The sequence below is a fragment of the Octopus sinensis genome, linkage group LG8, assembly GCF_006345805.1.
Source record: "Octopus sinensis linkage group LG8, ASM634580v1, whole genome shotgun sequence".
Lineage (NCBI taxonomy): Eukaryota > Metazoa > Mollusca > Cephalopoda > Octopoda > Octopodidae > Octopus > Octopus sinensis.
In genome coordinates this window covers 27,501-55,000 of record NC_043004.1, presented here as the reverse complement: position 1 = coordinate 55,000, position 27,500 = coordinate 27,501, and the positions used below count along the sequence as shown (strand labels likewise).

Here is a 27,500-nt window from a genome sequence, read left to right as displayed (position 1 = left end):
TTCATTGATTAGTTGAGTAAAATTGAAAGACCAAACACGTTAATACTACTTTCTTTCCGTTGGGGCCATTTCTGATCATTTTTAGGTGTTGGCGTATATATATATATATAGATAGATAGATAGATACATACATATACACACACACACACACATATAATATATATATATATATATATATATATATGTAATGTATATAATATATGTGTGTGTGTATGTATTTATACATATATATATATGCTAGTAGACAAAGGAAAGACGGGCACTCAAGTAATGTATCACATGTATGGATCAAAACGCACACACAGTATATATGTACATACACACTTACTTACATACATACATACATACATACATAATAACATACATACATACAGACAGACAGATATACATTAATGCTGTTTGCGTTCATCTGAAAGATATCTATAAAAACAAATAGAAAACTAAATAAATGAGCGGAAATTTTACCGGTGCGTGTATTAAATTATAAGGCAGTAAAAGAGAATGGTTCTCCCCAAACACAACAAGTGTATAAAAACAATTTAATATGAAACCCAAATATTTCTCAATACTTTTTAGTGGAATACATGTTACTTGGGTGACTATGACATTGAAGTCTTGGATTGCTTGCTTTTCGTCGGACTACTGATTACACACACACACACACACACACACACACACACACACACACACACATACACACACTTATATGCATGTATGTCTAGATAAAATCTTCATTCGAAGCTGATGATTCACTTCGATGCAATTCAGAATTCTTCGTGTGTGTCTGTTCGTTCAGAATGAATTTCAAACAACTGCGAATGAAATTTACACTTCGCCACAGCGTATTGAGTACTCTTTATTCTCGTCCATACATCTCAATGCGCATATCTATAGTGTATGTGTGTGTGTGTAACCTATAAAGCCTCATCGCACATGTTGTATGTTTTATGTTTGCTTCTAGGCGAAGGCCTGGCTGTGTGGTTTAGACGCTTGCTTTGAAACCCTGAGGTTCTGGTTCAGTCCCACGCTGCAACACTTTGGACAAGTGCCTTCTATCTTAGCCCTGAGGTGACTAACGCTTTGTGAAAGAATTGGTAGACAAAACGTTTTAGGGGTAGCCCGTCGTAAATATATGTATGTGTGAATACATACATACATACATACATATATTATATATATATATATGTGTGTGTGTATGTATGTATAGATATATGTACTCATATATATAGAATATAATATGTATGTATATAATATGTATATATATATATATATATATATATATATATTATATATATATATATATATATCTGTGCATATGTGTCTGTTTATCTTGCCTACATTGGTGCTGGTTTGTTTAAGTCCCTATAACATAGCGGTTCGATGAAAGAGACCGACAGAATAATTGCCAGGCTTAGAAATACGTTCTGGGGCTTATTTATTCGACTAAGCTCACCAGGGCGGTGCCCCAGCATGGCCTCAGTTTGAATAAGTAAGAAATAAAAGATAGAAGAAAACTCATTGATGTTATCTTCCTATTAAAAGTACAGGATGTCCATAAATTAACTTTGCAGTTTGTAAAATTCAGAAAAAAAATTGAAAAATAAGGATTAACTCTGCAAGAAAATTACTATTTTTAAATTTCACAACGTGAGATATTCAGCAACAGTATTTTGGAGTAAAGATTTTTTGCCAACATAACATAGCAGTCCTGGTTTAGGACAAATGTCGCTGTAATTTAGCCCCCAGGAGACACCGTCTCCAGCTGGCTGTATGACACGTCCTAAACCAGTACTGCCTTGTTATGTTGGCAAACAATATTTACTCCAAGTCCTCAAGAGTTTATTGGAAAACAAATGAAGTTTAATTTGAAACACTAGACTACTTCCACGTGGGCTCCATTAGTTGCACGCAACAGATCTAGATGATACATTACAATGAATTGTGAAAATTGCAGAGATAATTTATGAAAAGCCTGTATAAGAAACGTGATGCAGTCAAGACTGTGTCCCATTAACTTGTTATATTGTGAATTGAGACCTTGAAGCTTAAATGTAGTGTTTTATAGAAGAAACTTTGTCTCATGCACCAACGAGGGGTTCTTTGGATGTGAAATGGCTATCCGAAGATTCAGTTTCTCACATCGCAACAATTTTGAATATAAAATTTTGTTAATTACTGAAAGTAGAATAATATTATTAATTTTCATAATTTCGCTGCCTACCATTTATAGAAGTAATTTTCAAGGGTGGTAATTTCTAGTCGACTTTTTTTTTTGTAGATTATAAGATAAAGAACGGAAGCAAAGGAACGTTTCAAATATTTGTCACGATAATGATCAACAGCACCACCACCACCACCACCACCACCACCAATGTTACAACTACAAACACCAACATCGCTAATTTAATCTATAGCAATGTTGTTTTTGTTTAATTTTTGTTCCTCTTGAATTCTTAGAAGCTTATATTTACCCTACGATGTGCACTTCTATTGCTGTTGAAAGTAAGGATAAAACTATTTAAGCATAACTTTTACATGAAAATATATGAAGTCAATCTTTGGTGAGGTCTCTGTGACCCAGCAATACAACCAACGAATCAAGTTCTCGACTCGCCAAATGTAACAGTCAAAACTTCCTCACAACTAATATCTCCCTACATCTCGAATGTAATCGCATGTTTTCGTTTTAGATCTTAAAACAGCATAATCCGCCATACTCAAATCGGGGTTGCCACGGATAAAATAAAATATTACAAAGAACATTTGTTTCAAATTTTGACACAAGGCCAGTAATTTCGGTGGGGAAGGGAGCTCAGTCGATTACATCGACCCCAGCATTCAACTGGTACTTGCTTTATCAACCCCCGAAAGGATGAAAGGTAAAGTCGTCCTCAGTGGAATTTGAACTCAGAACAGAGCGATGGGTGAAATACCGCTAAGCGTGTCACCTGGTATGCTAACGATTCTGCTAGCTCGCCACCTTAACAACTAAAACAACAACAACAATGATGATAATAATAATAATAATAATAATAATAATAATAATAATAATTTTTGACTTAGGCCTGGGCAATCCTTCACTCACACGACGATTCTTTAAAGACAAAGAACATTTGTTTCAAATTTTGACACAAAGCCAGTAATTTCAGTGGAGAAGGGAGTTCAGTAGATTACGTTGACACCAGTATTCAACTGGTACTTATTTTACCAACATCCGAAAGGATGAAAAGCAAAGCCGACCTCGGGGAAATTTGAACTTAGAACGTAAAGAGCCAGAAGGAATAGTGCTAAGCTTTTTGCCCTGCGCGGTAACCATTCTGTTGACCCACTGTCTTAATAAAACCAAAAAACATTAATAATAAATAAAAGCAAGAAATCAATAAATCAACCCCCTTTCAAATGCATTGTCCGATCAACAAGTTTTGTTACCATTGGTTTAGGAGAAGAAGGAATAACGGCGTTAATCGACAAGAAGCAATTAACGCCCTTTGAGGATATCAACACCCTCATTCACTTCACGTTTGCTTTTCCATACTTGCTTGAACAGAAGGAATTCCACGAGGCAAATTTTCTACAGCCGGACGCCCTTCCTATTTTCAACACTCGCTTCGTTTCTAAGCAACGTGATATTTCCCCCTGGCCAGACGTGTTTTCACATTATATAGGAAAAGAATGATACCATTTGTATGGTGGCACTCATTTACAACTATCGTGCACTGTCAAGTCAAGTAGACGCCAACTCACACACACACAAAACACACATGCATGCATGTTGATCTATCTATCTATCTATCTATCTATCTATCTATCTATCTATCTATCTATCTATCTATCTATCTATCTATCTATCTATATACATATATATATATATATATATATAGAGAGAGAGAGAGGGAAAGAGAGAGAGAGAGATAATATACATACATATATACATATATATATATAGACACACACATATTTACACACTGGTGCTATGTAAAAAGCACCCAGTACACTCCGTAAAGTGGTTGGCATTAAGGATGAGAATCTAGCCATAGAAACCATGCCAAAACAGACAATTGGAACCTGGTGCAACCCTCCATCTTTCCAGCTCCTATCAAACCGTCTAACCCATACCAGCATGGAAAACAGACGTTAATGGATGATGATGATGATGGTATACATATCTTTCAGTTTTCATGTACCAAATCCACTCACAAAGGCTTTGGTCAGCTCAAGACTACAGAAGAAAACATTTGCCCAAGGTGCCACGCCACGCAGTGGGACTGAACCCAGAACCATGTGGTTGTGAAGAAAACGTCTTAACCACACAGCGAGTGAACAATAAATAGTGCGTGTGATTATAAATGGATAATGTGGCTCTAACAAAACGCATCATCATCATCATCGACAACAACAAAATCAACAAGTAATAACAATATTAATGGTTTCTAGTTTAAGCAGAAGGCCAGTAATTTTGTAGGGGGGGGGCGTTTTGTTGATATCCTCGACCCCAGTGCTTCACTGGCACGTTATTTCAGCCCCACGAAAAATGAAGCGCAAAGATGACATCAGTATAATTTGAACTCAGAACGTAAAAAGTCCTGCTGTAATGCATTTTTTCCCGACGCTCTGACGATGATAGTAATTCTTCCTAGTTTTTGGCACGAGGCCAGCAATTTTAAGGGAAACGGGCAATTCGATTTAATGTGACTTCAGTACAAGACTGGCATTTAATTTATCGACCCCGAAAGGATGAAAAGCAAAGTCGACTTCGGTGGAATTTGAACACAGAACGTAAAGAGCCGGAAGAAACGCCGTTGAGCATTTTGTCCGACGTGCTAACTAACTATTCTGCCAACTCGCCGCCTTAATAATAATAATAATAATAATAATATAATAATAATAATAATAATAATAATAGTAGTATAAGCTTCCACATCAGTAATGTAAATCTGTTTCCGATCTTTAGTTAAGTATGACATATTCCATGTCTGATGCTTGTTATCTTAGTCAACCGCTTCATAAGAACGACTTGTAGTAGTTGTGTGGATTAGAGAGAGAGAAGCTTTGTGAGAAGACGACGGTGCTTCCACGCTCCATATGTCACAAATTTACTGAGTTTTATCTGATATCAGCCATCTATATAATAAGCCCGTTTAGACGAAGCGTTTTTCGCTTTTCTTCCGTTAAAATTTTTTTTTTTTTTCTCTTTACGTTTTTCTGTTTTCATTTCTGGTGCAGTAGCAGAGAGAATGATCAAACGTTAGAATTGTCTGCGAGAGAAGAGAGAGAGAGAGGGGGGGATGAAAAAATGGTACGACTATAACCGGCATTTCTCTCTAAATAGTCTCTTAATGCAGTCGTGTTGGATGTCTGGTTGTATGTAAATACAGGCGCAGGCTCGGTTGTGCAGTTAAGAAGCTCGCTTTGCAATCACGTGGCTTGCGGTTCAATCTTAATGCGCGGCAACTCGGGCAAGACTCTTCTGGACGAAAACTGTAAATAAAAGCCCATCGTGTGTGTGTTTTGTGTTTGTCCCCCACACCGCTTGACAACTGGCGTTGGTTTGTTTACGTCCCCCGTAATCTAGTGGTTCAGCAAAAGACACTGATAGAAATAATTACAGACTTAAAAAAAAAAGTCCTGTGGTCGAGTTGTTCAGCTGAAGGGAAAAAGATATGTCTTGAAGGCAATGCCTAGATCTAATCTTTCTCATTTGCAAAATGAGCCCCTATTAATTTTGCTCAGATTGCTTTCGATTTTAGTGTATCGATGCAACTCTGAATATTGATTACGATCAACCAATTACTTTATTTGGTAAATTAAAGAATCTGATGTTATTAGGCATTAAATTTGGGAAATTTAGGTAATTTTAGCCAATCAGCAGACAGCATGGCATTAGCAGCTTTTTACCATGACAACCACACGCTGTGTTGTGTCTCACTGTTTTCACTCGTAATTCCTTCACACCACGAGATTCTTTTCAACCGCGTGTTTGTTTTAATATTTCTGCGTTACATATTTTTCTGTGCTTTTTTCTGTGTGTTAGTATTTTTACATATTTTCATTTTATATATTTTGGGTACTCATTGATTCAGATAGCTGGATTTATGATTTCATAGGTTAATTCTATTCATAAAAATTTAATTTAGGAGTATTTCTTAAGCCGTTAGCTTCACATTTCAACAGCTTAACTGAAATTTAACCCACATAACAGGAACAGAGTAACTGTGGGTGATAAAGATAATTTGACATTATTTTTGAATTCTACAAGCAAAAACGTTAAAAACAAAAAAATTCTGTTCCTTGGGACTAATTGTTTGTTGACCAGTGTTATTCTTTTCGCAGTTTACAAATCCAAGCATGGAAACGTTACTCAACTTTGGAGTTTTGGAGACAGATGCCCCATTCACTTACACATACACACAGAAATCAAATATTTGACCCTTAATTAAGGTTACCAAGCAGACTTCTTCCAATTAAATATCCTTATCCTTATCCAGAGCTTCACCATTCCTGAAGGAGGTACCCCTCCTTGGACTCCTTCCACTGCTCTCTTTCTCTCTCTCTCTCTCTCTGTTCAGTTGTGGCCACGTAGGCCCCAGGAGCACGTGAGATCATCTCTCGATCTTGTCTTCAGTCGGCCTCTTGATATTGCCTATTGTTTTAGTGTCCATTCTGTCACTTTGATCGTCCATCTGTTGTCCTTCAGTCACGCAATGCGGCCAGCCCATCTATATTTGTTCTCCTTGATGGTTCTTCTGATGACGTCGTCTCTCATGTGGAGTCGAATCCAGGCGTTAGTTTTCTTGTCCCGCAATGTGATGCCAAGCATGATTCGTTCCGTTTTCCGTTGGGTTACAAACAGGGCATTCATGTTGCTAGTGTTGAGAACCCATGTTTCACTGTCGCAAATCATCACCACTAAGTTCACCTGTAATTAAGTTCACCTCTTACAATTTACTAGTTCATATTGAGCTTAGTACTTGTGGGAGTCCTCGTTTGATCTGTTTGAACATGATTTAAATTCAAGGCATAAAAGAATACAACTAAATACAAGGTGTTTTGTCCATTGTTTTACCAGTTTCGTCATCTTACCAAAGTTAAAGATTATCATTGTTTTCGATAATGATATTCTATTTGTCATGGCATGTGTTCGAAGGTTACGCTTTACTGAAGACATAACGAAAATCCGTAACGCAATGAGATAAATCCGGTTGTTAGAAATTATCCTTATCATCACTGTTGTTAATTCAGGCAGCGAGCTGGCAAAATCATTAAAGCATCAGACAAAATACTTAGCGGCATTTCTTCTGTTCTGAGTTCAAATACCACTGAGGTCAACTCTTTCTTTCATCCTTTGGGAGTCGATAAGATAAAATACCATTGGAATTGAGCCCTGGGTTCTCTCCCATCAAAATTTCTGGCTTGTGCCTAAATTAGAAACGATTGTTATTATATTTTTCATCATCATCGCAACAGTCGAAGACTGGGTCTTTGGTTTCACTTGCGCCACATGTCTACAATAATCCCAAATGTGTACCATGTAATTTTTGTTTTTATTTTTGATATTTTCAAGTTTACCCTCATAATGATCTATCATTCACGAGTCGATCCTTAACTCCAGTTTTCAAAAAATTAAGCGGATGTGAAAAAATCCCATCTTGGATTAGCCGCTAAACTAGAGTAAATAACTTCACCCGAAACATAAGGAAGCGTGTGCAAGTAAAAAAACTATCTTAATCAATGCAGCCATTAGGCTATTCTTTTATCGTTTAGCTTTCATCTTTTACTTGTATCAGTCATTGGACTGCGGCCATACCATCTTGAAGCTGAACAAATCGACATTTTTTCTTAAGTTTTGTACCTAATCAATCGGTGTCTTTTGCCGAACCTTGAAGTTATGGGGACGTGAGTAAATCAACATCGATTGTCAAGCGATGATAACGGGACAAACACAAACATATACGTAATACACACACACACATACATACACATACACACATACATACATACATACATACACATACATACATACATACATACATACATACATACATGCATGCATGCATATATTTGTGTGTGTATGTATGTATACTCTTTTACTTGTTTCAGCCATGCGGCCGTGGTCATGCTGGAGCACCACCATGGACGGTCTTCTTTCATATCCACTCACAAGGCTTTGGCATTAGTAGAAGACATTTACCCAAGGTGAGACTGAACCCCGAAGCTTGTGATTGTGCAGCAAAGGTCCTACCACACAGTCACGCAATCTCCATTCAACTTGTACTTACGTAACTTTTTCTCTTAGACAGCTTTTCGATTTGGAATTTGATAAAAATGATAAAATTGAAATTCTTTACGAGCCAATAAGAGGAGCAATAGGCAGTCGCAATACCCGGTAGAAATAGAACCCAAATCTCCCTCAAAATTATTACCGAAATTTCGATTTCAGTTTCAATTTTTGTATTTTTTTAATTGTTTTACCTGGTTTACATGTGTCTCCACACCATTAATACCAACCGACAAAATTAATTTTAAATAGTGTGCGTGTGTGTGTGTGTACGTGTGTGTGTGTATTTGTGTCTGTTTTTGTCCCTCTACTACCACTTGACAACAGATGTTGGTGTGTTTACGACACTGTAACATGGCGTTTCGGTAAAAGAGACGGATAGAATAAAGACCAGGATTAAAAAAAAGAAAACGTACTTGGGTCGATTCATTCGCCAAAATATTCTTCAATGCGGTGCCCCAGCATGGCCGTAGCCCAAAGAGTGAAACAAGCTTTATGTGTGTGTGTGTGAGTGTGTGTGTGTGTATACATACACATCATCATCATCATCATCATCAATTACCGTCTGTTGTCCATGCTGGCATGGGTTGGACAGTTTGACCAAGGCTGATAAGCTGGAAGACAGCACCAGACTCCAATCTGATTTGGCATGGCTTCTACGGCTGGATGCCCTTCCTAACGCCAACTATTCCGGGAGTCTAATGGGTGCTTTTGCGTGCCACCAGCACGGGTGCCATTTGCGTGACACCGGTATCTGCCACGACTGCGATTTTGCTCGGCTTGATGGGTCTTCTTCTGAAGCACGACATAATGCCAAAGGTCTCGGTCATTGTCTTTGTGAGGCTTAAGGTTCGAAGATCATGCTTCACCACTTCGTCCAATGTCTTCCTGGGTCTACCCTCCACAGTTAGAGATCAATACTCCATTACACTGCTGCCCTCGTCCATACACATCACATAACCATGCCAGCGCAGTCGTCTCTCTTGCACACCACATGTGATGCCGCTTATGCCCAACTTTTCTCTCAAGATGCTTACACTTCTTCGAACATACACACTGACATTGCACATCTAGCGAAGCATACTGGCTTCATTTCTTTCAAATCTACGCACGTCCTCGGCTGTCACAGCCTATGTTTTATGTTTACATACATATATATATACATATATATATATACCTATATACATATACATATATATATATATATACAGATAGATATATATACACATACATACATACATATTCGATCTATTTTCCACTCCACATGGCCAGCTATTATCTATGGCAACACATCATGGTAGACTGTTTCTTTTCCTTTTCTTTCTTTTTTTTTTACACCGGCTGAGGAAACGATAAAACATCGAAACAACTAGTTGTTTGGAAATATTACTCGAGGTAAATATACACATATTTTTCACATATGCGTATTTCCGAGACTCTTTCTTTTTGTAGGTATACTTCACACATGCAATGTTCATAATTTTTAGCAATTTCTCGTTAGTTGAATAATTGCCTAAATATAATCGTTTAGAAGAATTAAGGCATACCTTACGTATTTCTTATTACCTCTTCCACACATACCCACACATATATGCGCGCACATACAATTATGTGTATATATGTGTTTATGTGTGTATAGGATTTTGTATATGTATGCTTATAGGTAATGTATGTATATATACATGGACGTTAAACGATGATGATGATGATATATATATATATATCATCATCATCGTTTAACGTCCATTTTCCATGCTGGCATGAGTTGGACGGTTTAACTGAGGACTGGCAAGGCAGGAGGCTCCTTCCTAACGCCAACCACTCTGAGAGTGTTGTGGGTGCTTTTTACGTGCGACTGGCACGGGAGCCAGTCAGTGGGTACTGGCATCGGCCACGTTCAGAAGGTGCTTTTTACGTACCACCGGCACGGGAGCCAGTATATTCATATGTAAGTATACATATGAATATACATATATATATATATATAATATATATATATATATATATATATATATATATATATATATATTATATATATATATATATATATGCATGTATGTATGTATGGTTACACTCACATATATGTAGTTATATATACGTATATTTCTACGTGTTTGCGTGCGCGTGTGCATTTCTGTAACAAGAGTTACATCCATTAGTTTAAATACAATAAACTTATTAACTTCCTTCGTGAACTTCTTCCATCATTAAGGATCAATGAAGGCAGCGGGCTATTAGAATCATTAGCAGGCCACTTGTGTGAATGAATTTGACTGACGTAAGCCGTGTGGAAGCCCGGCTACACACACACACACACATCGTTTATAGGTTTGGGTAAGGGGAAATAGATTGAATAAATGCTAGACTTGAAAGTAAAAGTAAGTATTGGAATCGACCTGATCGATAAAAATCACCGAAATCTATTTGAGATTTTTGTTAATTTTTAAATTTTTTATCGTAAACAACAACCACAACAAAAATATCGTTACTTCGAACGTCAAACACTGCAGCAGTTCGAAGTTTATTGCTCCTGGACTCGGCTGGTTCAGGCGGCGAGCTGGCAGTAACGTTAGCACGTCGGGCGAAATGCTTAGCGGTATTTCGTCTGCCTTACGTTGTGAGTTCAAATTCCGCCGAGGTCGACTTTGCCTTTCATCCTTTCGGGGTCGATAAATTAAGTACCAGTTACGCACTGGCGGTCGATGTAATCGACTTAATACCTATGTCTTTCCTTGTTTGTCCCCTCTGTGTTTAGCCCCTTGTGGGTAATAAAGAAATAGGTAACTGATCATTGTGTGTTTCTGTTACCACTGTCCATTCTTTTATTTTTTTTCTATTGTGACAGTACTCTAGTCAGCTGCTGGTTATGCCACTGCTGCTGGCTGCCGTCTTCTGTCTCCGGTCTGATGTCTACTGACCACTGTCTGTCAGTAGTGGTTATAATGCGCTGAATATATTTGTGGTGGTCTTGCTGGTGTGAAAGGCCCTGAACACGCCATAATCACCTACCAAAAGGTTTCAGCTGAAATAACAGGACTCGTGGGGTCGGCTACCCTGTTCTTTTAACTTCATTTGTCTCTTTTTGTTTGTTTGTTCTTATTCGATTTCATTTTCATTATAACTCCATTGTAAATAACCCATCCGATTTCACTGTAAATAATCCATCCGATTTCATTGTTCAAAGTTCCATTTTTGACCCCAAATCATTGTATTGTCCCCATCTATGTTAATCCTTATGGATAATAAAGAAATAATTTGCTTAGAAAAAGTGCGCCAAATATGAAATTGTGGTTAAATCCGGTTCCACACCAAGTCTTCAATTCTTTTATGAAGTTGATAATATACGCGATCGTATTACTCTCTACTCTTTTGCTTGTTTCTGTCATTTGACCGTGGCCATGCTGGAGCACCGCCTTTAGTCGAGCAAATCGACCCCGGGACTTATTCTTTGGAAGCCTAGTATTTATTCTATCGGTCTCTTTGCCGAACCGCTAAATTACGGGGACGTAAAAACACCAGCATCTTAGGCAAGTGTCCTGTACTATAGCCCCAAGCCGACCAAAGCCTTGTGAGTGGTTTTGGTAAACGGAAACTGGAAGAAGCTCGTCGTATATATGTATATATGTATACATGATTGTATGTCTTCGTGCCTGTCCCTCCACCATCACTTGACAACCGGTGTTGGTGTATCTACGTCCTCCGTAAATTAGCGGTTCGGCAAAAAAAAAAAAAAAAAAAAAACGATTGACTAAGTACTAGGCCTAAGAAATAAGTCCTGGTGTCGATGTTTTTTTTTACTAACACTCTTCAAAGCGGTGCTCCAGTTTGGCCGCAGTCAAACTGACTGGAATAAAAGAATTAAAAAAATTCTTGTTTATTTTACTCTGTGAACTTTATATTGATATTTTGCAACCCCGTTTATCTTTATTCTCCAAGCAAGAAGACGGACATATGCAAACACATTGAAATACATAGAGATCCACTCACGCACACACACGCATGCGTGCAGATACGCTCACACACACACACACACGTAGGAGCGCTAAACAGAAAATAATTACTGCCAAGTGTTAATAGTTTTATATTAGTTATACGTAAGGAAAATGAAAATAAGCTCACACACACAAACACACACACGCACAACATACACACACAAGCGCACGCACATATATATATACACACACAAACACACGTACACATACACATGCGTATACGCATACACACATGCAAAAATGAGACTACAAACTGAAAGTAGTTATTGCCAAGTTTTAATGTTAGGATGTTAGAAATTGTAGAAAAAAAACATTCTCAGAGAGAAAGAGAGAGAGAAAGAGGGGAGAGAGAGAAAGAGAGAGAGAGGGGGGAGAGAGAGAAAGACAGACAGACAGAGATAGCAATGTTGGAATGGTGCCAATTTTTCTATATTAAAATATATTAATTGTAGAATTAACAGGTTAATGTAAAATTAATGTAAAGATATTTATATTGTAAAAGAAGGACCGGTTTCTGTTTGGCATCGTGAAGTAATGGTGAAAAATTACAGAATGAGAATCATAAATCTTCGTTTAATTGCTAAGTCTGAAGGAAAATTATGAACTCTTTTTCCCCCTGGTATCGGTGGTGGTTGATCGAGGGAAAAAAGAAAAGCAAAACAACGCTGAATCTTATTCATTTTATGAGCAGTTGTCTTCCTTCCTGTTTTCTATTAAAGTAATCGGTTGTATTATGAATAGGAAAGAAAATTACACGCGGTCTTACTACGTTCAGCTTTAGACTATTAAAACGGTTTGTTAATGTCGGGTAGGGCGTTGCCTTGGAAGAAATAGCGATGAAAACATTGAGAGAGAGGAGGTAAATGTTGTTAGAATTAACTCTTCAATATTTACCTAACATCTCAACACGTTCAGCAGAACATTTGCCGAAGAAGGCGGCGAGCTGTCAGAAACGTTAGCACGCCGGGCGAAATGCTAAGCAGTATTTTCTACTCTGGGCACAACTTCTTTTGCCGAACCGCAAAGTCACGGGGACGTAAACACACCAACATCGGTTGTCAAACACAGACATACAAATACATACATACATACATATATATATATATATATATATATATATATATGTTTGTGTGTGTGTGTGTGTGTGTATATATATATATATATATATATATTATATATATATATATATATATATATATATATATATATATATTATATATATTAGAAGAAATGAGGTACTCAGAAATCTGGATGGTTTTGTATTTACAGATATTTATTAGTATGTTTAGCGCTTTCGTCTACTCTAGTGGAGTTTTCAACTCCACTAGAGTGAACGAAAGCTCTAATATACGATATATGATTTATGTTCCATTCTGATTTGGCATGGTTTCTACGGCTGGGTGCTATTCCTAACGCTATTCCTGTCTCTAAGAGTGGGTGGTTTCCACGTGTCACCGGCACCGGTACCAGTTACGTTACACCGACATATCTATATACGAGGGCTTTTTTTTAGTTTCCGTTTACCAGATCCACTCATAAGGCTTTAGTCGGTCCGAGGCTATAGCAAAAAAAAAAACAAACATTTGCCCCCAAGGTCCATTTGGTTGTAAGTATTGACTCTGGCCTTTTTACGTACTCCTTTTCTATAATCAGTCATCGAGATCCTGAAAAGAAATAAGGGCGTGGCGTTTCTTCATCTGTACCTTTGTGTTGGTTTAATCCACCGTATAACACCCTCAATAAATGAAAGGCCATTATGCCGTAGAAATTGATTTCTAACATAGAGTCAATCAATGTTTCACAATTGGAAGGTAAAGTCGATTACTTGATTTCAGTACTTGACAAGTACTTTATTTTATTGATACCCGAAAATAAATAAATAAATAAATGAATAAATAAATAAAAGACAAAGGTTGTACTTGCACGATTTGAGCGTACGAACGCAAACAACGTAATTAAATACCACAGGCGGCGTTCCAGTATGGCCACATTCTATGGGATCAGGCACACAACGTAGCAAAGAAATAAAGGCCATTGTGTCCGAATTTCAGTTGCTCTGCCAAATATTGCGTCGTGTCAGTAACGGTGGCAGAAGCTATAGAACTTCGGATTAAATTAAATAGTTTAAGAATATTTCGTTTCAGTTTTCTTCGTAATGGATTTAATCTCTGCCAAAAAACCAGCTTCGACATCATTCATTCCCCTGAGGAAGATAAAAAATAAACAGCACTCGATTAAAACGGTAACACTAGCAATTGAAGAAGTCTGGTTAGTCTTAAACCTGTGGCTTTCAACCTTTTCTAGCTTTGTGTCCCATTTTACTGTATGATACTCTGCAAACGTTTACTGCACATGTTGATAAAAATGCTGATTTTTTTTAGATTATTTTAATCAAAGAGAAATTAATTTTGTGTAGTGGTTTATTCATATTGTGTTACATTATCCCATTCAGTATTACCTCTTTTCAGAAATTTGCGTAGATTAATGTTTCTCGTGTTAAATTTTCATATTAATTACTAAAGAAGGCGAAGGTTTACATAATGAAATTATCCCAACTAACGGCACATCCTCAATCAAGGTTCTGCTCACTGCCAATACAATGTCTGACTCAATGTCCTTTTGTGAGAAAGTAGATTATGACGAGAGGAAGATTTCATTACATTTTCTCGCAGGTCGAGAGGTCATGTAGGGGATCGTTTTAACATTTTTACCAAAAAGTGAATTGCAAGGAGGATTTCAAATTGCAAAGAAAAGTTTAAAAATATGACTAATTTCTATAGAGTCTAATTAACCTAGGCCATAATGTTCTCTACTGCTTTTGTCTGGCTGGAATCAAAGTAAGACGAATGATGTGCTAACGGCACCCACTTAGGCAGAAACACGTATTCATAATTGCCCTCTTGTTCCCTGAAGAAATAAGGGGACAACTACAGAGACGTGTTTGTGGCATGTCAGTTCCTGAGAATACTTGGTTCTTGAGATTCTCATCTTCCTATTCTGAGTCCGTTGCAATTGCTTCGAGGGACTTTTGTTTATCTTCTCTCGAAGCGAAGATAATTTCAATAAATTAATTGTATGGTATTTAGTATAACTTAATTCGGTTTTATTGTCCAAATTCATGCCACCGACCATTATGAATTAGTTCCCTTAACTCATTTTTGAACTCACTCCCGTTCATTTCTATCTCTCTCTCCTCTCTCTTTCCATCCCACTCTTTCTCCTTCTCTCTTTCTCGCTCTCTCTCCCCTCTCTCTTTTACACACTATGTATGTGTGTGTGCGTGTACATATGGGTGTATATTGAAGTGCGTAAATGACAGCTCACTTTTTAGGAGGACGTAACTCTGGTGAACGTAGTCATTTAATAAACAGAAGTTCATTGAGTACTCAAGTACAAGGGATCACTACAATTTACTAAAACCCTTATAGGCAGTGCTCCAGCATGGCCGCACTCCAATACCTGAAGCCAGTAAAAATACGAAAGAACGAATGCATTAAGTTCTATACGAGAATCTCTTCAGATTCTTTTATTCTTTTATTTGTTTCAGTCATTTGACTGCGGCCATACTGTAGCACCGCCTTTAGTCGAGCAAGTCGACCCTAGGACTTATTTTTTGTAAGCTTAGTACTTATTCTATCGGTCTCTCTTGCCGAACCGATAAGTGACGGGGATGTAAACACACCGGCATCGGTTGTCAAGCGATGTTGGGGGACAAACACAGGCACACAAACATATACATACATACATATATACATACATACATACATACATACATACATACATACATACACATATATATATACGACGGGCTTCTTTCAGTTTTCGTCTACCAAATCCACTCACAATGCTTTGATCAGTCGGAGGCTACAGTAGAAGACACTGGCCCAAAGTGCCACGCAGTGGGACTGAACCTGGAACTACGTGGTTAGGAGGCAAGCTTCTTACCACACAACCACTCCTACGCCTATGTCAAATTTGAAATCTTCAATCCCTGAGCATCCAGATTATTCTGTCAAATACAATGCTTATTTATTCACATTTTAAGAAAAAATTAGATTATGTATTTTCTCATCGTTTTGAAATTTTGACGATGTGATTGTTTAGTTTTAGAATAACATTGTAGGATAGGTATAAGAGGCCAGATCTAGTCAGCATAAAGCCGGTAGAATATCTAATATATGTATATATTATTGATGTATATCTCATTAGTGTGGAGGCGCAATGGCCCAGTGGTTAGGGCAGCGGACTCGCGGTCATAGGATCGCGGTTTCGATTCCCAGACCGGGCGTTGTGAGTGTTTATTGAGCGAAAACACCTAAAGCTCCACGAGGCTCCGGCAGGGGATAGTGGTGATCCCTGCTGTACTCTTTCACCACAACTTTCTCTCACTCTTTCTTTCTGTTTCTGTTGTACCTGTATTTCAAAGGGCCGGCCTTGTCACTCTCTGTGTCACGCTGAATATCCCCGAGAACTGCGTTAAGGGTACACGTGTCTCAGCCACTTACACGTTAATTTCACGAGCAGGCTGTTCCGTTGATCGGATCAACCGGAACCCTCGTCGTCGTAACCGACGGAGTGCTTCATATTTCATTAACATTAACCTTTTAGCATTCAGATTACTCTGTTGAATGCAAAGTCTATTTATTCATTCATTTTGCTTTAAATGACTCATGAATTATCTCGCAGCTTTGAGATTTTGAATACGTGGTTATTCTTAAAATGGCATTGTAAGGTGTGTGTTAGAAGCCAGATCTGGCCAGCTTGAACATAAAATCTGTAGAATACCTAGGCCTGATATGGCCGGTTTAAATGCAAAAGATATTTAGTCCGTTAGCTTACTTCCTTTTTTTTTTCATCCTTTTGATTTCAATTTTGATAATGGAATGTTGTTGATCAAAGTCATGTCTAACCGATTACAACTCAGGCAAGTTAAAAAAAAAAAAACGGACGAAATCTTCCTCACCCTGCTCCGTCAACCGATCTGGCTGGGAGATGTCCTCGCTAGCCGTCTCACTGGTGCCAAATACTGGTTAGAATACTCTTGTTGAAGTCATTTGATAGTCTTACTTCCCGCCCTACCATGTCCGTCATACAAGAACGTAGAGATCTTTATCATTGTGCAACTGACCAAGCTGAAGAAATTTATATTCCTGGCTGGGATCAAATATTTCGTTTTAATGTTTGATTTAATCATTTTAAATGATGTTGTTGTTGTCGTCGTCGTTTAGATGTCCAGGTCAAACCTAAGTGAGTAAAATTGTAATGAGACGTAATTTAGGAGTGAGCACCAGAAAAGGACAAATTATCCACTGCCTGCTATCCTGTATTTTTTTTGCTTGTTTCTGCCATTGGATTGTGGCCATGCTGGGGTACTGCTTTGAAGGGTTTAGTCGAACAAATCGACTCCAGGATCTATTTTTTAAAGCCACATACTTATTCTGGGGGACTCCTTTTCCGAACCGCTATGTATCAGCGGTATAAACCAACACTGGCTATCAATCAGTGGTGAGGGGCAAATACAACACACACACACACACACACAAACATGCAATACATACAAGCATACATAGACACATACATGTAAGCATACATACTTACGTTTACACACACACACACATACATACATACATACATACATACATACATACATACATACATACCATACATACATACATTCATAACATACATACATACATTCATAACATACATATACATACATACATACATACATACATACATACATACCATACATACATACATTCATAACATACATACATACATACATACATACATACATACATACATACATACATACATACATTCATAACATACATACATACATACATACATACATACATACATACATACATACATAACATACATACATACATTCATAACATACATACATACATACATACATACATACATATAACATACATACATACATACATACATACATACATACCATACATACATACATTCATAACATACATAATACATACATACATACATACATACCTACATACATACATACCATACATACAGACATTCATAACATACATACATAATACATACAACATACATACATACATACCATACATACATACATTCATAACATAACATCATACTACATACATACATACATTACATACATACATACATACATAATACATACATACATTACATACATACATACATACTACCATACATACATACATTCATAACATACATACATACATTCATAACATACATACATACATTCATAACATACATACATACATACATACATACATACATACATACGACGGGCTTCTTTCAATTTCCGGTAACCAAAGCCACTAAGAAAGCTTTGGTCAGTCTGGAACTATAGTAAAGAAAAAACCCAAAGTGCGGCGCAGTGGGACTTTACTCGAAAGTACATGGCTGGAAATCAAGTTTTTTTTAGCAATACACCATCGACTGCGCCTTTGTATCGTTCACTGTATCCCTTACTTAAAACGGTAGGTTGTTATTTGAGGAAGATCTAGCAACTGTTTCTTTTAGATCACACAGTAATATAGGGGCTCCTTAATTAACAAGTACTATCTTTTTAAAACACACGAGTTGTGTTGGTCTTTTTCATTTTCCATGGATCAAGCTTTAATCGATATTGTATTGGGAGTTTTAACCAAACGGAAAATTTGATTACAGAAAATTTTGACATATCAAACACGGCCATGTGATTAAGTATCTCGCATTGAAATCACATGGTTCCAAGTTCGGTCCCACTGCATGGCACGTTGGGCAAATGTCTTCTGCTATAGCCGCGGGCCAAGGAAGAGTTACTGACAGAAAGAAGCATTCAACTCTAGAATGATGTCTCAATAACTCTAGAATGATGTCTCAATAACTCTCGTCCATCCCATGCCAGCATAGAAAAAAATTGACCCATACGGGAAAGAGAGGGAGAGAGAGAGAGAGAGAGAGAGAGAGAGAGAGAGAGTAAGAGAGAGAGATGGTATACGGTTGATGATGACAATACATGAGGCAAGAACATCGGTTGATTTCCGGATGTAGCTGCTAAAGATCTTTCTGAAAAGCTGTTTCTGATGGTCCTACCAGCCTCGCTACTAGTTTCTCTCTCGCTCTCTATGATGCTTGGAAACGTTCTTTGAAGATATTAGCAAAGTTACATTTTTAACAAGAAACGAAATTTGAGTTTCTGATTCAAAATAGAACCAGTGTCAGAAATCGTTTTCTCTACCTTCCTCATTCCTCATACTGCAATTTCTCTCTCTCTCTCTCTCTCTCTCTCTCTCTCTCTCTCTATATATATATATATATATATATATATATATATATATATATATATATATATATAAACATATATATATATATAGAGAGAGAGAGCGAGAAAGAAAGATTGTATACACACACACACACACACATATATATATATATATATACAATCTTTCTCGTTCTCTCTCTCTCTCTCTCTCTCCGTATCTCTTTCTCTCTCTGCTACTCCTCAATCTCAGTCTCTCTTTAATTGTCTCACACTCCCTATTGTCCTCTATGTATCCCCCTGTACTCCTCTCTCTTTCTCTCCAGCCACACTCTTCTGCCACTCTCTTCATCTCCCCCATTTATCCACTCTGCCCCTCCCGCACTTTCTTACTCCTTCCTCTCCTTTTCCCTCTCCCCCTCTTGTAATAATTCCACGCAAAACGTTGTAAAAATATCTCCGCAAGTTGTTTACTCTTTCGAATTGCATAATTAGTTTCAAGTGCGATGTTTTGTCTTCCTTATCGTTCGGAGTTCATTGCTTGCAGAGATTATGTCATAAATATAGACTTCACAAGAGGAGGAAGGTAAGCAACCGACCATATAGCAGGTGAAACAGAGAACGAGGGGTGGGCAGAGGGAGAGAGGATAAATCAGAGAGGGGTAGGCATAGAGGTTAGCATCACAACTATGCGTCACCGCGTTCGACTCCACCGTGCGGCACCGCAGGCAATTTGCCTTCTACTCTGGTCTCAGGACAACTACATACCTTGTGAGCGGGATTTGGTTCACCAGAAATTGCGCTGGAACTCGTCGAGGATGAGCATGTGTGTGTGTGTGTGTGTGTGTGTAACAGATAGATAGATAGATAGATAGATAGATAGATAGACAGATAGATAGATAGATAGATAGATAGATAGATAGATAGATAGACAGATAGATAGACAGACAGATAGATAGATAGATAGATAGATAGATAGATAGATAGATAGATAGATAGATAGATAGATAGATAGATAGATAGATAGATACAGAGAGCGGGGGAGAAAGAGAGAGAGAATTCTGCATTTATCTTTTCCAGTGTTACATGAAAGGCAATGAGTCAACGATTTATTGCAATATTTCCTCCATGTTCTGATCTAAGTAAAAATATTTGCCTACATGTTCGAGTTCTGAAGTAGCTTCAGCGCTGGATTAAGATGCTTTGGGCATCAAGAAATGGCGGGGATGTGGGCACTACAGAAATGGTTAATGATTTACGGCACAAAAGACTTTAAACTTGCTACGATAATATACTTCTTCTCGCCCTTTTCAAACATAGCCAGGCTCATGGGCCCGATTTCCCGGTTTCTGTGACGTATGTGTTCCACCCAGCTGGACGGGGACACCAGTCCATCGCAGCGTTACTAAAGAAGCAGGAAGAGAGAGAGTGAGAGAAAGTTGTGGTGAAAGAGTACAACAGGGATCGCCCCCCTGCCGGAGCATCGTGGAGCTTTAGGTGCTTTCGCTCAATAAACACACACAACGCCCGGTCTGGGAATCGAAACCACGATCCTCCGAACACGAGTCCGCTGCCCTAACCAATGGGCCATTGCGCCTCCACAAGATAATATTCAAGATGACTTATCAAAGCAGATGTGTTACGTAAGCTTAATTCTGAGGATCTGATGAAAGGCTTTGCAATTAAAAAAAGTAGGACAAAACTTTTCAAACGTAAAAATTGGAAATATACAAAAAAAATAGACATTATTTTCCATCTTATTTTTAATTTTGTTTCAGTTTGCATTTTGAAATATAAAAATATATTTTATGATTTACTATCGTTTACATTTTTAATTACATATATATGGGGTCATCAAACTTTTATAAGTGCTTAGCGCCTCTGTGGGTCTTAATCCAGCCCTGGGTAGATTGCTCTGTATATATCTCTCAATTTTGTTCTTTTGGCGAAATGCAGTTAGTCCAGAATAAAAATCATAAAAATAAAACTAGGCTTACAAAGAATAAGTCCTGGGGTCAACATGTTCGACTAAAGGCGGTGCTCCAGCATGGCTGCAGTCAAATGACTGAAACAAGTAAAAGAGTAAATTAAGCATACATGGTAGTAACAGGAAGTCTTTTGACAGAAAGTTGTTTCTAGAATGACGATAGAATGTATTTATTGCATAGGCACGTGATTGATTCTAGTTTCTGACTCACTATTTCAACTGCGGTTTCCTGAAGTTGTATACATGTGAGTATGGGGTGGTGCGCTGGCAGAACTGTTAGCACGCCGGGCAAAATGTGTAGCGGTATTTCGTCCATCTTTACGTTTAGAGTTTAAATACCTCTAAGGTCGTCTTTGCCTCTCATCCTTTCGGAGTCAATGAAATAAGTACCAGTTGAGTACTGGTGTCGATGTAATCGAGTTACCCACATCTCCCGATGTTGCTGACAATGTGTCAAAATTTGAAGCCAATATATATGTGTGTGTATGTGTGTGTGTATATATATATATATAGATGTATGTACATATACGTATGTATAATGCATACACACACACACACACACACACACACACAATATATATATGTATGTATGTATGTATGTATGTATATACATATATATGGTTGAAATTTATGGAAAAACGAAAGACGAACACAGGTGTATGAACAACAAGCAAGTGTATTAGTTTGACGCTCGGGAAAAATGAAAAAATCTTTTACGTTTCGAGCCTAAGCTCTTCAACAGAAAGGAATAAGAGAAAATAAGCAGAGAGAGAATAAAAACCTGTAGATTTCAGCGGTCCAGCGTGGCGAATGAATATATATGTGTGTATATATATTGTTAAACGCAGGTTTTGAGGACATAAAGAGACATTAGTATGAAGAATGTGGCTTTTGTGAATCCATGTATTTCGCAAAACTAAATTTGACATGAACTAAACGTTTTTATTCATCAAATTAAATCTATTTTTTTCCATTCTTTCAGATTCCCTTTCAATGTCACAACGAAATTTTCCACCTTCATTTTGGAATCCATCTTATCATCAAAACAACAATTTAGACTCTGCAGCAGCTTACTTGGAATCGAACGCACTTTCATTTAACCCAGCTTCTCCATATTTCTCCTCGGCAACTCTACACGGTATTTCAAGCCTTCACCAAGCAGCAACAGCCGCTGCCGTTGCTGCTGCTGACCCTTGGCACTATTCGTTATCTCCGCACGCACAAAGTACATACAGACCTACCCCGACAACTGCCCACGTTCACTACGACCTCTCATACTCGTCAATGGCCGCCGCAGCTGCTTCTAGTCGTTTCGCCAGTAGTCATGGACAATACGGTTCTTTATTGATGCCTCACCATCCAGTACCTTCATCACAACCTCCAACAGCAGCAGCGATGCGATCGTCAGGAAGCTACAGTTCCATGCATAGTCAAGCCTGTGATATTAGTGGGAAATCTGCTGCAGATTTACCAACGACAGCCAGACGATTCACAGATTATCCTTCACATTCCAGTATCGAAACTGGATTAGCAGGTATGTTAAAGAGTTATCTTTCGTTTGATTACAATCAATTAAATAAATCTACTAATTTGAACAGAACTTATCAATTTACGATTGATCCAGCAGCAAGGAGTTGTTGTTGTTGCTGTTGTTGTTGTTAAGCAACAAGACGGGTAAGGGTGATTAGATGATGGTCTAGGGTTTAGGGGCGGGAGACCCCAGACCTTGGAAAAAAAAACTTTAGTCGTCTTGTTGTAGTCGAGGGATCTTCATTGACGCCCGACACCACTAGGAGGCGGCCCTCGAAGTCGCTGGAAATGGAGATCTCCAGGTCCAAATTATTGAACGGCTGCTGCTGTTGTTGTTGTGCGCGCGCGCGCGTGTGATGATTTCGAGTATGAATGTCAAGTATGACAGCGATCCCCTTAAGAGTGCTCTACAAGTGCTCCTCTGTTCTAACCGTTAATTCGTAGTATTATGCCTAGGATTTCAATGCTTGATTTCATCATCATCATCATCATCATCATCATTTTAAAGTCCACTTTTCCATGTTTGCATGGGTCAGACGGAATATGACGAGGCAGCTTTTCTACAGCCGAATGTCCGCTTCCTGTCACCAACCCATGGCCAGACATGGTTTTCATGGAAAACTGGAAACAAACAACATCGCTTGTATGACAGTGATGTTTGTTTACAATCATTACATAATGTCAAAACAAACCACTACACAAACATATAGTTAAATAAGAATCGGGAAAAAGCCTTATAGTATACAGTGCTAAGTTCATTCGCAGTCAATGGCCACCTGATACCATCATACAGTGGAAATGCTCTTGCTACTAGATAAACATCAGGAATTCCATAATATTCGTAGAATTCATATATATATATATATATATATATATATATATATAGTTGGAATTTACAAAAACAAAACAAAAGATGAAGACAGGTGGTGTAAACAACAAGCAGGTGTATTAGTTTAACGCTCGGGAAGTGAGAAAGTCTTTTACGTTTCGAGCCTACGCTCTTCAACAGAAAGGAACACAGAAATAAACAGGGAGCGAAAATAAAGAAAAGGTTTAGTGGCTAGCGATCAATCATATATATATATATAAACATTGATCAGAGAACAAACATCAAATTTGAGTCAATGACTTTATATATAACAGCATACCTCCAAACATTTGATCATATATAAATGTATCCATGGCTCTTCAACATATAAAGTATACATATATATATATAAAACACAGGAGGTAAAAAATGTGCGAATAAAATATACAGATATATAGAACGGCCTATCAGGAAGGTATATACAATCGACTAAAAATTCTAAAGCATGTTTGGAGGTGTGGTGCTATATATAAAGTAGTTGACTCGAATTTGATGTTTATTCTCTGATCAATGTATTTTTATCTTTGTCTCAATTATGTTTCAGCACTTCTTTTCTGCGGTCTTATAAACCTATATACCCTTTTGTTTCCATAAAAAGAGGCAGAAAGTATTTCTTGTCGTATATATGTGTCTGTGTGTGTATACATATACATAACGATAACTCTTCTCAACATAAACATAACGACGTAAGAAATTTGAAAAGCTAAACGCGAAACCGGTCTTTCTTCTAAATTATGTCATTGTCAAAAAAAAAATTATAATATTCTTCAGACATATTGACTTAAATATATATTCTTTAACCTTTTAAAACAAGCCTTCTGTAGTTTTTTCACTTTTTACTATTTTCTATATATTCAACCACGTGCTTTCACAAACCAACTTTCTTATCTATATATATATATATTATATATATATATATATATATATATATATATATATAGATAGATAGATAGATAGATAGATAGATAGATAGATAGATAGATAGATAGATAAGAGGTTGAAGATGGAATGAACGACATTGAAAGTCAACGCTGAGAGAAATGAAAGTAGGATCTAACAAAGGACTTCTTTATACAATCACGTGACGGGGCACATTTTATCCCTGGATTGATGATAATGATTAAGCAACGTCTTCTCAATGTCCTACGAGTGTTCAAATACGTCCAAACAATTGAAATAATGTCGTTCATTCCATTTTCTATCATATATATATATGTTTTTAGTTTCCGATCACAAAATCCGCTCACAAGTTTCCCGCCGGTGCGGAGGCAGTAATAGAAAACATTTGCGCAAGATACCACGCATTGGGATTGAGCCCCAAACCACATGGTAAGGAAGCAAGCTTCTTAACCACACAGCCGCACCTACGGCTGAAGAGAAAAAAGCTGGAAGCTGGCGGCTGGAATGTTTTGATCGTGGTTTTGCTGGGTCATCAACGCTCGCCTGGTACTAAAAATAACAACTGGAAACATTGTGCTCGTACAACAAATTAACATGACGTTCTGTTCGCCAATATATCAAATGTATTTATGCATTTCAATAATTTAATTTTACGCAACTTTCCGTCCCTGATGACATTTCCGTCTGCCTTAGCTGCTACGTAAATAGCAATACATTCTTCACACACACACACACACACAGAGACACACACACACACACTCACACACACACACGTACGCACACACTGGAGCTATATATGTTGGGCAAATGACATACTCTGAGACCTTGTGTTGAAACAAACAGTTATATTGTGAAGGCGACGCTACAGAACTACAATGTGTGTGTGTGTGTGTGTGTGTTGTGCGTGTGTGTGTGTGTATGTGTGTGTGTGTGTGTATGTGTGTGTAAAAGCATTTTAAAAATAAACCCACTTAGAATCGCAGAGTGATTTGGTGTTTTACAGAAATTGAAGTAAAGCTCGGACGCAGAATGACTGTGAAAACATCTTATAAGATCGGGTACATACCCTTAGATGACGGAAGAGGTACAGGGTTCAATACTCTGTAGTGGATTTGCTGGCCACTTCTTTTCCATTTTCTAACGGTATTTACCCCATCTTCTAAGCCTTTTTTTTTTACAGCTATTCTGCATTCGGAATTTACTTATCTTCTGTAAAACATCTATCTATCTATCTATCTATCTATCTATCTATCTAGATAGATAGATAGATAAGATAGATAGTTAGATAGATAGATAGATAGATAGATAGATAGATAGATAGATAGATAGATAGTTTTGTCTAGCGAACGTTTAAAAAAAAGATGGGTGAATGTAGCAAGAAATTGAAAACAGAGGGTTACCCACTTGCAAACAAATGTGGTAACATATAACAATATTGACCTAGGTTACCGTGGTCTTTTTCGTAGGCTTTTCTTCCCACGGATAAACCTTACTTGCTTTCCCCTTTACACCATACATCATGACACTGTGATACACGATCCCTATTGATCGTTTTTTTTTCTTCTTCCCCTTTTTTCCTCTTTTTTCTTATTTTTTCATTTTTCTTTTCTTTTGTTCCTTTTCCCTTTTTTCTTTTTTTCTTTTCCTTTTTTTCTTTTTTCTTTTTTTTGTTCTTTTTTCCCTTTTACGATCCCTTTTGATCGAAAACCTACGCCACCTTTTCTTTTTTTTTCTCCCCCCCCCCAAGAAAAGCTCTACCATGTAACTTGTCCCATCTGTGTGCAGCCCTGTGTGGCCAATAAAGAAATTTATCTATCTATCTATCTATCTATCTATCTATCTATCTATCTATCTATCTATCTATCTGTCTATCTGTCTGTCTATCTATCTATCTATCTCTCTCTCTATCTATCTATCTATCTATCTATCTATTTATCTATCTGTTTGCCTGTCTGTCTGTATACACAGGCATGGCATTATGATTAAGAATGGTGAATTTTTTTCCTTTCAACTCCGTGGAAATCAATATTTGATCTGCGTCGTATTGAACACATATAATCTCTATGGAATATCATATAACCTATTTCTTTATTACCCACAAGGGGCTAAACACAGAGGGGACAAACAAGGACAGACAGGTATTAAGTCGATTACATCGACCCCAGTGCGTAACTGGTACTTAATTAATCGACCCCGAAAGGATGAAAGGAAAAAACCTGCAATACTCTACAGTGTATTTTAAAGGTCCCTTTTCTTTTTCTTGGTACCCTTCTTGGCAATTAAACAAAATCCATGTTTTTCTTTCTGTCCTACTCTTTTCCTTTCTCTATCTGTCTTTCTGTCTTTGTTTATCGGTCTCTTTTCCCTCCCCACCTCTCTCCGTCTCAATCTGTTTCTCTCTCTGTGTCTCTGTCTGTCTGTCTCTCTCTTTCTCTTTCTCTCTCTCTCTCTCTCTCTCTCTCTCTCTCCTTCTTCTGTCACGGTCAATGTGTCTCGTCGTCAAGAGTCAGGAGTGATAAAAAGAGAAAATAAATAAATGTTCTGAGCAATCACCCATAAATCCGCCGGCAACTGTCAACACTTAGCTTGTCCCACCACACCACCACACCACCACACCAACACACCTCATCTACACCTCGCCTCCACCTTGCTGCTCCTTCGCTCCTCTTCTACACAATAACACA

The 27,500-nt window shown here is 37.7% G+C and overlaps 1 protein-coding gene across 4 annotated transcripts in view; it reads left to right on the top strand.

The window, feature by feature from the left end:
• LOC115215135 (transcription cofactor vestigial-like protein 2) overlaps positions 1-27,500 on the top strand; it is a 54,013-nt gene that overhangs the window by 19,436 nt on the left and 7,077 nt on the right. For all 4 annotated transcript variants that reach the window (XM_029784307.2, XM_029784308.2, XM_036505200.1 and 1 more), the window contains one exon: positions 22,501-23,052. In XM_029784307.2, the coding sequence (XP_029640167.1) occupies positions 22,501-23,052 (552 nt within the window). The remainder of the gene's footprint in view (positions 1-22,500; positions 23,053-27,500) is intronic.